Source organism: Nematostella vectensis, chromosome 3, assembly GCF_932526225.1.
Source record: "Nematostella vectensis chromosome 3, jaNemVect1.1, whole genome shotgun sequence".
Lineage (NCBI taxonomy): Eukaryota > Metazoa > Cnidaria > Anthozoa > Actiniaria > Edwardsiidae > Nematostella > Nematostella vectensis.
Genome location: NC_064036.1, coordinates 17,209,107 through 17,221,353, shown reverse-complemented (window position 1 = coordinate 17,221,353; position 12,247 = coordinate 17,209,107). Strand labels below are relative to the sequence as shown.

At 39.6% G+C, this 12,247-nt stretch overlaps 1 protein-coding gene and 1 long non-coding RNA gene across 5 annotated transcripts; one reads left to right on the top strand and one right to left on the bottom strand.

The window, feature by feature from the left end:
- The first annotated feature begins 4 nt into the window (after nt 1-4).
- On the top strand, nt 5-4,048 carry LOC125561278. The gene is made up of 3 exons (XR_007307310.1): nt 5-119; nt 2,042-2,097; nt 2,511-4,048. It is a non-coding gene; the product is annotated as an uncharacterized LOC125561278 (long non-coding RNA).
- Nucleotides 953-10,268, bottom strand: LOC5514275. Of its 4 annotated transcripts, none has more exons than XM_032383863.2 (5): nt 10,223-10,268; nt 9,045-10,121; nt 4,724-7,784; nt 2,396-2,708; nt 953-2,202 (listed from the first exon to the last, which is right to left on the bottom strand). In XM_032383863.2, the coding sequence occupies exons 3-5, from the start codon at nt 5,025-5,027 to the stop codon at nt 1,947-1,949; spliced, it is 873 nt and encodes a 290-aa protein (XP_032239754.1). In that variant the 5' UTR covers nt 5,028-7,784; nt 9,045-10,121; nt 10,223-10,268; the 3' UTR covers nt 953-1,946. The 4 variants fall into 4 exon arrangements, with proteins under 4 accessions (XP_032239754.1, XP_032239755.1, XP_032239756.1 ...); XM_032383864.2 differs by having other exon boundaries at nt 4,724-6,850; nt 7,282-7,784; nt 9,045-10,229; XM_032383865.2 differs by having other exon boundaries at nt 4,724-6,850; nt 7,436-7,784; nt 9,045-10,229.
- Between the last annotated feature and the right edge of the window lie 1,979 nt (nt 10,269-12,247).

Here is a 12,247-nt window from a genome sequence, read left to right as displayed (position 1 = left end):
CTTTTTGTTAACATATCCCACAGATTACCCAATTTTCTAGTAATAGCATTTCGACATCTGTGTCTCCGATTCCTCCGATGACTTTGATACTTTGGCAAAAGTACACAGTTGGGAGAAAGGTAGGAGACAAGTGCAATCTCAACTCTACTACTCGATCTCAAAGTGCTTCTGACTTGGAGAGTGATTTATGAGCCCTTATCAAAGACAATTTATTTAGTATTCAAACCTGCAACTTGGTGCCTGGAAAAAATGTCGCGTACTGATCTAGTCGATTTCGCTTCACAAGTGGCCCAGGCTCACGAGCGTTGTTGTGTATATCTGAGATAATTTTGTATGAGCAAATCTGAAATTGTCTTAGTGGGACCTCTATATAACAGGAACATTTTAAAATCCAGATTTCGAAGTTTTTAGGCAATTCCCGGTTGGATATATAGACCTCCATAAAGCCGAAAAGGTTATATGTATGGTAAATGAAGGTTATCCGATTTCTTTCTAAAACAGTAGTTTGATTATGCACTCCTAAATGCACTAGTCAGTTGAAACCCTCACCCCCATGGTCCTGGGGGAGGGTGGTGGATCAGACTTAGATGCTGCACAAAACAGAGAAAAGCCCCACTTTTGCAGAGTACATTTGTGATGTTATTCATTTGCCCCAAGTCTTAGAGTCACATACTGTCAATTCCCCACCCCTCGGGACATATTCTTGTTCAAAAGTGCTCTAAACCCATGTTAACCCCATACTTCCCAAGGGACCATGGGGTTGGGGGTTTTAAATGATTAGTGCATAACCTCTGCTACTGGTCAAGATATTTTCTCACACACACACTAGGCCTAGGCTATCTACCATACTCAAGGCTCAACAGCAGTTTCTTTCTTGGGACATGAAAGTCATTTAGGGGCACCTGACAGCTTGATCTCTTAGCATGCATATCTACCCATTATGATTGACAACTTTTTCATTTTATTTTTTATTTGTTTTAAGATAAAAAAAAAATATTTACATCCAATATATCTTTTTCCATTATGTAGACAACTCACTATCAGCCAGGGTCTTACCTGTCACATATGCATGAATCATATGTTGTTTTGTTATATGGACTACCAAATAAATTCTCTTGCTCAACAGTTTATAAATAAAACTATAAACATTTCTTCTCTAAAGGGTTTCGTATCATCTCATGATGTGCCGGTGAATGTCTTCACTAAATGAAAGAGTAATTTACCATGCAAATGATGTCTGGAATATATTATATAATCATAGCTTTTATTTCTCTATAGTTCCAAGATTTGTTTTTCAATCATGAACATTTTTTTCATAATGTGCTTGAAAGAATAAATTCATTATCACCTATTTGTTTTGTCTTTACATGTGTTTATCTACAGTCCCTCCCAATGTGGGTTAGGTGAACTGAAGTCCCTAACTTAATCAAATGCTGAATAAGGTTTTTTTCCACTCTCCATCCTTTCAGTAAGGCTTAGAAGCAAAGTGCCTTTATAACCAGATTCAAATAAATTAAATCCTTTCAAGCAGCATTGGGCTCTTACAAGTCATGGCTTTCTGGGGCCTTTTGAAGGTTCAGTTAATTGAACTTTCCAAAAGCCATTGTACATTTTCACACAATAACTCTAATAATAAACTTGTTTAAACAGGTTAACTCTAACTATATAAAATTGTACAACTACAGAGAAGAAGAATTATTAACAAAATAATCATAACAATACCATCCAGTGGTTCTCAGAAGACCAGCTTCTTTGCAAAGTATGATTATTCCCTCCTTCCCTTTTCAAGAAATCCTGCATCTGCCCTTGTATACATCACTGACTAATGTTTCATTAATTGGCAGGACCAAATGCGAAAGCAAAAAATGGCTTTCTTATGATTATGCCCCTAACTTAAACAAAACTAACCTTTTATAGTATGTCTCATGGCTACTAAAATCCCTAACCTACATGTGTGCCACAATTTCTGAAAGCATTTGAGAGTAGTTCTGTTCTAGATTGATAGATGGTAATGTTATTGAATTTTTTCCATCTTGTACAGATACTGTAGAGAGTTGTGTGTTCGCTGAATTCCCAGTCTTCAGTCTGCTATTAAGAGTAAGCTGAGGAAATAGTCTATTTGCAATGTTTTCTACCATTGTTGGGTCTTCCTCCAGCTTTGGTAACATGCTTGGACATAAGTCTGATTGAACTCTTCTTGGTCTGAAAAAATATATAATATATACACAATTTTAGATCATTTGCATGATAGCAAAGCCTCTAATCCACTGGAAATAAGGTACATAAATAAGAAAGGCTGTTAGTCAGATCCTTTTAGCAAGCCTATTCCCCTTTCTACACCTGTACCCCCCTAGACAAACCACACATTCATGCAATTATGCACAAATTTATTTACCTTCCTCTCTTGACAACAAATTTCTTGGTCTTGTCCTCCAAAACTGGATCAAATAACCTTGACAACAAATCCTCACTAGGGGTATTTGAATAATTTACTTTTCTCTCTTTTGGAGGGCGTGGCTGCATCTTCTCTTCTGGGGGGGTGACTGGCCGAAGATTGCTAACATCGTATCCTGTATTATTTGCATTATGAAACAACGGTGGAAAAGCAGGGGCCAAAGCACTTCCAGAGCCCAATGAACTAGTCTGCAGACTGTGAGGCTCATGGAAGAAAGACTGCGGCAGAGCCCTCATCCGCATAGGCAGGGGTTCTGAAAAGACAAAATACATGGTTTCGTTAAACGAAATTGAAAGGTTCCTATGCAAAGGTACAAGCCCCTGCCAGAAAATAATAATATGTTCGAATTTCTTTTCTATAATGTTAAAAAAATGTTTTTTTTAAATATAATAGATAGATAGCCATTTTTCAATGCTTAGCTCATAGTGTCTTACTTGTGTTAATTAAGGGACATGTCATTATTTAGCAGGGGGGGAGGGAAAAAAATTCCTAACCAATGCTGGCTGGGAATGGTTCCTCCTTGGAAAAAGAAACTGATATTTTTTTCTCAGAAAATTTTTAAGATGGATGTTTTCAGCATCAGAACATATTCAAACGAAAAAACTTGCCATTGTGTTTCAGGAAGGAGGGAATGTTGTATGCCCACTTTTGGCCCATGACTTATAAACTTAGTTTTCAGTAAACATATCACCCCTAAATATCTATATTTATTTGACAACCAAACGTTTTTTCCATGAATTTCATGTTGACACTAGCGTTTCTTACAGATACATTTGTGTTATTTTTTTATGTATAGGGGGTCCCTTTTTTACCCTTTGGCTTGAGGAGGTTCCTATTTTTTTTACTCTATGGCTGGGGAAGGGTCCTATTTTTTTGCGAATCTTTTTTAAAAAAATCAGAGCCCCCCCCCCCCCCCCCCCCTCCTGCTGCTGAATAATGACACGCCCGTAACTTATAAAGAAGTGTATACAAACAATATTGACAAGGGTCAGCTTTGGGTGGCGATAGACACAGCACACAGTGCTGGAACCACTTACATAACACACAAACCAATCCCATGGCAGTTTGCTAGCAATTTGTGATTTCCTGTGTTTGACATGACAGAGAGTCATGTCAAACAATACTAGCTGATAAACCCCGCTTGGCTTTATTCTAGATTAAAACAAAAAGAAGAGTGCTTCTTTACGGCATGTATCATTTTTTCGAATTGTTATTCATGAATTGCAGTAAAATGCTACTAAATATAGGTAATATTATTGGTACATCAGAAGGAAAAAACACATTGAATCAATTATGAATCGCTTGGAATTAAAATGGGATTTGAGCTATTATTCAATAACTCTCTCTCGAGTCATTTTCGTTTATTTCAAAATCATATCGTGGCAATGTTCTCGAGAAAACTCTTTCACGCAACTCACTTTATCATGATATGTCTCGGCAAATGTCAATTCCACATATCCGAAAAGTCAGCCCTAGACATACTCAGGAAAACGTCTAGACCCAACAAAAAAGGCGGACCACCTTTACTTACTTCCAAAATAGAAATATGTAAAAGATTTACAAGGACGGAAATAAAACAAAAACAAAATGGCAGTGTTCGCGAATCGTATCAATCGCGAACATTTGAATGGTTTACCTTCGTCGATTTACTCCACGCGAAATACAATGCGTGTTTGTACTCAGAACAAACACATGTGCCACTATTGAAGAATAAAAAAGCAGCTAATAATTGTACTATGTACGACCTGAAGAAGGCGATTCGAAATTAGCAATACATTAGAGACCCGCGTACTGAATTATTGAACAATAGATTTATAGACATAGGGTGTCCAATTCGTTTAGAGAAAAATCCGTGTACTTATAAATAAATCACAAGAAACTCAGTAGGGTGAACGATTGTTACTCATCGATGCTCATTTAAAGTTTGAGTGAGCCGAAGTAGTCTGACAGCGGGTAAAAAGACAATGTTTTATTTACGAACAATTCTGGCAACGAAGCTAAAAGCCTTTTGAAAATTTGATCTGGTAGACACGGGTTCGCGTGCTCTAGAAGTTGTCGATTAGTGTGTAGTAGTAAATGTGTTATGCCGGCTAGCAAGCACGCAATCTTTGCACTTGAAGGTAAATAAGCGGTTAAAAAAATATTTAAATATTCAAGACCTAGAACTAATCAGTTATATTTTGGGTGAGATGAGTAGCTCTGGTTTGCGGTAAAAGAAGTAAGTGAAATACGATATCGAGATCTCTCTAATGGAGGGTCGAGCTTTACCTCGTTTAGGTTTGACTCTTGTATCCAATTGATGTATATCAGGCGATGTTTCCCTACGTTTCAGCTTCAGTGCACTTAGATTTCCCTTCTGGGACATCAAAAGCCTTTGCTTTCGGCTCTTTTTTGACAGTTCCCGACTGGTATGTTCCTTGATGATCGGTTTAACGCGATTTAGCGTAAGACTTTTGCCTTGTACTTGCAGTGAAGGCGGTGATTGTGGGGAAGCGGGACTTTTCGGGTTTGTATCTCGCCATTCCAAATGATTAGAGTTTACAAACTCCTTCGGCTGCTCCAGTCGATCCATGACGATCGATTTCAAATAATGTCCTGAACGTCCCTTGCACTTCTTAGTATTTAGATACCTTATATATTTTAATTCACCAACTTATGCGTTTCTCTTCCGGCAGATCTTCCTTCTATTACAAACTCGAATTCAGCTACCAAGTCGCTCAAATTGATACACCGGTGCACAAATAAATTTCTACGGTGTACGTTGATTATCCCTGTATTTTAATGCTTTGTTTTTGTCCTGGCCTCCAAAATTCATCCCGAATTTCTGTATTTTTTAAGATGATCGAAGCTTGCTTCTCTTGTTTCTATGCGATTTCGCGCGTTACTAATAAACTACTAGCACTATTTCGCGCGCTGATTGGCCCTGGGCGACGTAATGGTTCTGTTTTTTCATTGGCCAACATCTGATATCTATTGTTTCTTTTGTCTGCCTGTCGCCAGGCAGTTGTTTTGCTCTGTTGCGAGGTCGTGCCGGGCATTCTGGGCATTCCTAAAAATTGTCATCACTGTCTATAAATAGTAACCCTCTCAGCTTTGGGACAAAAGCGGGGGATTCGAATAAACATACATAAATAAACTTGCTCAGTTCTATTAAAGATAAAAATGTACATCTTAAAGAGAACTACACTCTTATTCTAATAAGAATGTCTACACATGTCTTACTTTTAAAAGAACCTTTTTTTAAAAAGAACATGCTAAGAGATGATCAAAAAATATATATTCCTTTTTTTAGTCCTGATGCGTTCTAAAATGCAGCTTCAAAATTGGGCTCATAATAACACCCTTATTATTGCTAATGATCATATTCCTTAATAATTCATTGGGTATTATATTTTTCTAATAAGTACACTAAAATTTAAGAACATCGTTAAAAACATATTCAGCCTTAAAAATTCTCCAAAAATAAGAGCGGCCTAGCCCTAACTAAAAACTAGAGGTGTTTATAAATAAAAGAGTGTACTCGTCATACTCTATCTTTAAGTTAGTTTTCGCTGTACCGCAAATAAAAGTTGTCTTGAGCTGCGTTTTTGAATTCCAAAATATGCGGTTTTGTGTTTATTGTTTACAATTTGCTTGTCTAATTCCGATACATTTGATTTCATTTATAGTGTTAGCTTCGAATGGAAATCACGGCACATGATAAACGTAAGGCATAATCTGTCTATCTGGTAGCGACTTCATTCACTGTAATCGGGTTTGTACTTTTTTTATTATGTGGGGTGAACCGGCAAAATTTTTAAATTAGACAAGAGGTAGACTTACCTTGAAGGATAATTGTAATTCTCTGAGCCATACGGAACATTATGACCTTATAATGCGTACTTCCTTGCGCATGCGCAGATTGCCACGTTTTAAAGAAACCATTGTTATGCAAATTAACATGGTATAAAACCCCGCGTAAGACCATGCCTCTTCTTCTTCAAATGAAGGGTGGGCCACAGACAGCTAGACTTAGTGGCGCAAATGAAAAAGGTGGGTACCTAATAAGGTCATAATGTTCCGTATGGCTCAGAGAATTACAATTATTCTTCAAGGTAAGTCTACCTCTTGTCTAATTTAAAATTCTCTTTCACCATACTCCACATTATGCCCTTATAATGCGATTTCAAAGAGAGATGTCAAATAAACACACAGAAAAAACATACACCTCATTATTGAATAGGCGTAAAGGGCTAGGACAAGGCTAGCATACTGACCGACGTGTCAGAGGGGGCAATAGGCTTATTGCAATACTTATTAAATGTGCACTGACCAATCAGCCAATTTCATGATATCAGCTACCGATGCACCCTTGAAAAAGGCCTCAGATGTTACAGCACTACGGTGACTATGGGCCTTGAAAATAGAAGTATCTATGTTAGCACATTTAAGTACAGCCTTGAGCCATCTCGCAATAGTGCTAGGGGTAACACCCTTATACGGTTTGTTTACAATACGAAATAAACAACTTGTCACAGTACCTAATAGACTTTGTCCTGTCAAGATAATGCTTTACATGCAAGCACGGACACAGACGGCTATTGTCTGAAAAACTACGAATCGTAATCCTGGGCTGCACCTTCCCAGGACGTGATGTCTTAACACGCTCATTTATAACAAAAACTATCTGACCATCTGAGACAGACATATGATTTAAGTCCAGTAAATTAATAGACTGACAACGGCACGCTGTAACTAACGCGATAAGGGAAACTGTCTTAAGAGTCAGTTCCTTGAGCGATAAAGAGTGTTAGGCTGAGGCTTAGGAGTAGTTTTCACAAAATCACCTTTCATAAATCGGGTTACTAAAGGATGCGAACCAATATTGATCCCCGTAACAGCTTCAAGCGTAGTTGACACCGCTGAGCGATAAGTGTTTATGGTACTGTAAGCTTTGCCATCGTCGCACATAGACGTCAAAAAATTGATCAGTGTACTCACAGATGCCTGAAAAGGATCATGTGACCGTTCACGACACCAGTTCTCCCATTTAGACCAGGCACCATCGTATTGTTTGCCTGTTCCCTTTGTCCATGACTCGCAGATAATCTTGGTTGCGCCAAAAAAAAAATGCTCGGCTAAGGAGACATGCCCTGATAGAGTCCACGCGGCTAGCTGGAGTTGGTCCCGGAAGGGGTGGAGCTGATCCGTGTGGGGCAGCTTCAGAAGGTTCGGCCACTTGGGGAATTAAGTCTTTCGGTTGACATTCTCAATACGCCACACTGGCGTTACTAGTAACAACGTTTGCACGAGATGTGTCCGTAGGTGGGTCAGCACACTTGGAATGAGACTGAAAGGAGGAAATGCATAAGGTTTGAAATTACTCCAGTCTAATGAGAAAGCATCGCACGCAAACGCGCACGGATCAGGCAACCAGGAAATAAATCTTGGGACCTTAGTATTTAATCTAGATGCAAAAAAATCGATATCCGGCATGAAAGTAGTCTGAGACAACCAGTCAAAGACGGTTTGGTGCAAAGTCCACTCCAAATTTATATTGAAATTTCGTGATTTGTAGTCAGCTATTGTATTACTTTGTCCGGGTAAATGGACAGCTGATATCCAAATATGTCTATCAATGCACCATAACCATATTTCCCTTGCCAGATTGTCTAGATTGCAAGATCGTATGTCACCCATCTTGTTGACATAAGATACAGCTGTGGTATTATCAAGCTTTAGTTGAATGTGTTTGCAAGTGACGTCACGTGCGAAACACTTCAGTGCAAAAAACGCACCTAAAGTCTCTAGATAATTGATGTGGTTTCCCGATTCGACCTCAGACCACAGGCCGCCCGTCGATTGTTGCATAGGAACTATTTGAGATTTAGTTTCGTTCACGGTAAAGCCAAGATTAGAAAGGGTTTGGCAAACATCACGCGCATGTTGTGCACACTCCTCACTTGATTTACCAATCACTAAAGTGTCATCAATATAATAGATTACTCTAATATGACGAAAACGTAACGATGCATAAACTGGCTTAAGCACCTTAGTAAATACCCGAGGCGATAATTTATACCCGAAAGGGAGTCACGTGAATTCATAAATTTTGTCACGCCAGCAATACCGCAAATATTTCCGGTCTTGTACACATATTGGGGTGCTAAAATATGCATCCTTCAGATCAATCGAAGCCATAAACTCCCCAGGGAGCAGTAAATGCTCCAAAAGATCAGTTTTCCATTTTGAAATGAATGTTCTGAACACATTCATTTAAAGGTGTCAGATTGATGACTGGTCTAAGATCACCCGTTTTCTTAGGCACCAAAAAAAAAATCGAAGACAAGAATTCATCCTCACGGTGGTTCACCTGGACAACAGCTCGTTTTTCCAAAAGCTTTACGACTTCTGCATTAATTAGCAGAATTTTTGATTCCGATAAATTGAATCGGCCAGGAATAAATTTTTGCCAAGGAGTTCGCCCAAACTCCAGGTGGTATCCTTGTATGGTTTCAAGAACCCACTTGTCAGAGGTGATTTTAGACCACTGATCAACCCTGTTAGCCACATTACCAACAGGGGAAATACTATGTGAAGTTGAACTCACATTGTTTACTTCGCTTTTGACGCTTTGTATTTCCTGTTGTATGGTCTCGACGAGTCTTGGTTCTGGTTTCCCTGCGTCTTTCCCCACGCAGAATTGGGGTTCTGGTGCGGTAAAAAAGACGAATTCCTCTGCCTGTTGTTGTTGTTGTTGTTGTTACGGTAACCACCTCGCGATCTGTGGCGCTGAGAAACAGACGAGCTTGCCGATATTTTTGTAGCAACTTTGTTCGCCTTTGAAATCTCATTCAACTGGCGTTGAAGCCTAACATAGCGATTGAAAATCCTTGCTATGCTCAGGCTTTAGCAGGTCTCTCCTCTTAAGAGAAGTGAGATAACTCGCATGACCCACAAATGTGATAGCATCTGACAGAGGGTCAATAAAAGATCCGGGCTTCAGAGACTGTTTTTCTTCGCATTGATCATATCATCAGTAACTGAAACCAGTACTTGGGCTGTCTTCATGATTGCCTTTTGGGCCTCTTGTAGCCCTAAGTCGATCTGATGCGCTCGCTTTGGCAGTTCGTTCCAAAGAATAGAGTTAACTCTAGGAACACACAACATCTCGCAGTTGACAGGAGATTTATAATTGTCCATTAAAGGCTTCAATTTGCCTTCGAGCGGCTTAGACGTAAACGACTCATTCACGCGACTAGCAAGAGTCTTCGCCACTTCCGGACCCTTTGATTCACTTTCGTCGAAAATCGACTGAGGTAGGAAAGATTCTTCGTCTTCAGAATCGCCTTTGTCGCCATTATCGCAAATCGAGGGCGATAGTTGAGGGGTCAAAACCCTCAGTTTCATCGCGGGACTTTTTGCGGGCTGAACCAGCTCCGCTCCACGAGTTGGGACTGGCTTCTCGTTTGTTGTTACAAACTTGGCCAGATACCAGCGAGGTTAAATTCTCAACCGCGCTCTGAATGGTATTTATTCCCAGATTATCTCTCAAGGCGGCCATATTCTGCGCCGAGAGTGAAAGCTGAGGTTCAGCACCAGCGGCGTCATCCCTCAACAGAGAGTCTTCATTCATTTCTTCATCAACACTCGAAGAGGACTTATTGGTCATAATTCTGAAGATTCGCTGTAAAAAAAATGTATAAAACAGAAACAAATGGGGTATTGAATATAGGGTACAAAGACAAGATTTCAAGAAAACCCAAATCAAGCCCAACGTGGGCTTACCTTTGTGCGCAAGCACGAAAGAAGAAGAGGCATGATCTTGCTGTACTCGGGGTTTTGTACCATGTTAATTTGCATAACAATGGTTTCTTTAAAACGTGGCAATCTGCGCAGGCGCAAGGAAGTACGCATTATAAGGGCATAATGTGGAATATATGGTGAAAGAGAAATGTGTTTATGTTGGGCATTCGGAATTCGCGCCTTGCGCGTTCCCTAGAGGTTCAGTCATGCCTATATATTTAGCTAATTACATTCGTCTTTCACTTGACCTTACCAGTTTGCATAATGCGGCGTTGTTTCCGGGGTTGTTTTTCCCCAGTCTTCTGCTAGTTGATACATGAACATGTTTGTATATTTTACATTACATCTATACTTGTAATATCGTCTCCAATAAACTGGTACGCGTCACTCCTCACACCTTGTGTGTTGTTTATGTAGAATATACAATATAAACATTTTCTGTGCGAAGGATCGCAGAGACTAAGCACAGAATTAAGTTTTACTCTTCAGATGTCGATGAGATGTCAAAATTTCCCGGTGGAGGGGGGGAGGGATGTGCTCATCGGCCCCTCTTTATATGAATTATCATCGATTCCAAAATGTTGTTCGCCTTATATCTTAATTGTCTTGGTTTCCATATCCCCGCACCCCCCCCCCCTCCCCCCCACTCGAGTACCGGCTTTATTCACCAGTTCACTGTTTACGAATTTTACCTTTTCTTTGGGGGGGGGGGGGGGGGAGTGAGCTGACGAGGGAGCTTGTTGTTGGTAAGTTATGAAGAAAATGAGCTTAGTGTGAAAAATCGACCCTTATATCTTTTTATTCCAGTCACTAATATATTTCAAAACAAAGAAAGAAACGCTTATCAATGCAATATCAATTCTAAGGGAATCGGGCATTTAGCAGTTGAGGGAATCGGGCATTTAGCAGTTGAGGGAATCGGGCATTTAGCAGTTGAGGGAATCGGGCATTTAGCAGTTGAGGGAATCGGGCATTTAGCAGTTGAGGGAATCGGGCATTTAGCAGTTGAGGAAATCGGGCATTTAGCAGTTGAGGGAATCGGGCATTTAGCAGTTGAGGGAATCGGGCATTTAGCAGTTGAGGGAACCGGGCATTTAGCAGTTGAGGGAATCCGGCATATAGCAGTTGAGGGAATCGGGCATTTGGCAGTTGAGGGGATCGGGCATTTAGCAGTTGAGCAACAATAACGGGGTTACATAACGCATTGTTTCTTATCAGCTCATTGTTGGATTAAATACCTGTAGTTCAAAATACCTTGCAGAACCATGCGAATCCATGCGCAACCCGTATCCTGATGAAGGCAGCATTGCCGAAACGCCGGAAAAAAAAATACTCCCCGTTGATTCAAAAAAATGTTTTATATATAAGCATGCGCAACTCGCAGTGCATTATGGGTTACATGAAAAAGCAATATCTTATACCCTAAAGGTAATAAAGGTGTCCATAAGCACGATAAGATACTGTTTTATCAACACCTCCTGTTTATCAATATCCACTATTTTTCTTAATTTATATCATTTATATCATTATCCTTTGCTAGTAAATCATTTTAATGATTAACTAGCAAAAAATAGATAGTTAATAATTTATAATGAAAAAGTCGACAAAAAGTTGCTTTAAAAAACATACTTCGGCAGTCCATTGCCTGCCTTCTCTAAGTTGCGTTTTACACTGTAACACTCATTAGAGTGTTACAGTGTAAAACGCAACTTAGAGAAGGCAGGCAATGAACTGCCGAAGTATGTTTTTTAAAGCAACTTTTTGTCGACTTTTTCTTCGAATAACACATTTACCCTTGACCAAGCGCTCGATATACTTGTCTCGTTGTTTTATAATGCGCTAACTTCAACAACAGCAGGACAAAAGCGTTGCATAATCCAGCAATGAAAAAGTCTCTTTAACAAAAGGGCGTGGGAGAGGAATGAATTATGAAAATTTTGTCTGGCAGCTAAGAAGACAAAATGTCCTCTTTATAATAACACGTCTAAAATATTTAATTCCCCAGCA

Excerpts from the sequence above, each read along its gene's own strand:
- LOC5514275 (XM_032383863.2), bottom strand. The coding sequence starts at position 5,027 with ATGGATCGACTGGAGCAGCCGAAGGAGTTTGTAAACTCTAATCATTTG. Across the intron at positions 2,709-4,723 it reads AAGAGTCAAACCTAAACGAG|AACCCCTGCCTATGCGGATG; the intron begins GTAAAGCTCGAC and ends TTGTCTTTTCAG. Across the intron at positions 2,203-2,395 it reads TTTGTTGTCAAGAGAGGAAG|ACCAAGAAGAGTTCAATCAG; the intron begins GTAAATAAATTT and ends ATATTTTTTCAG.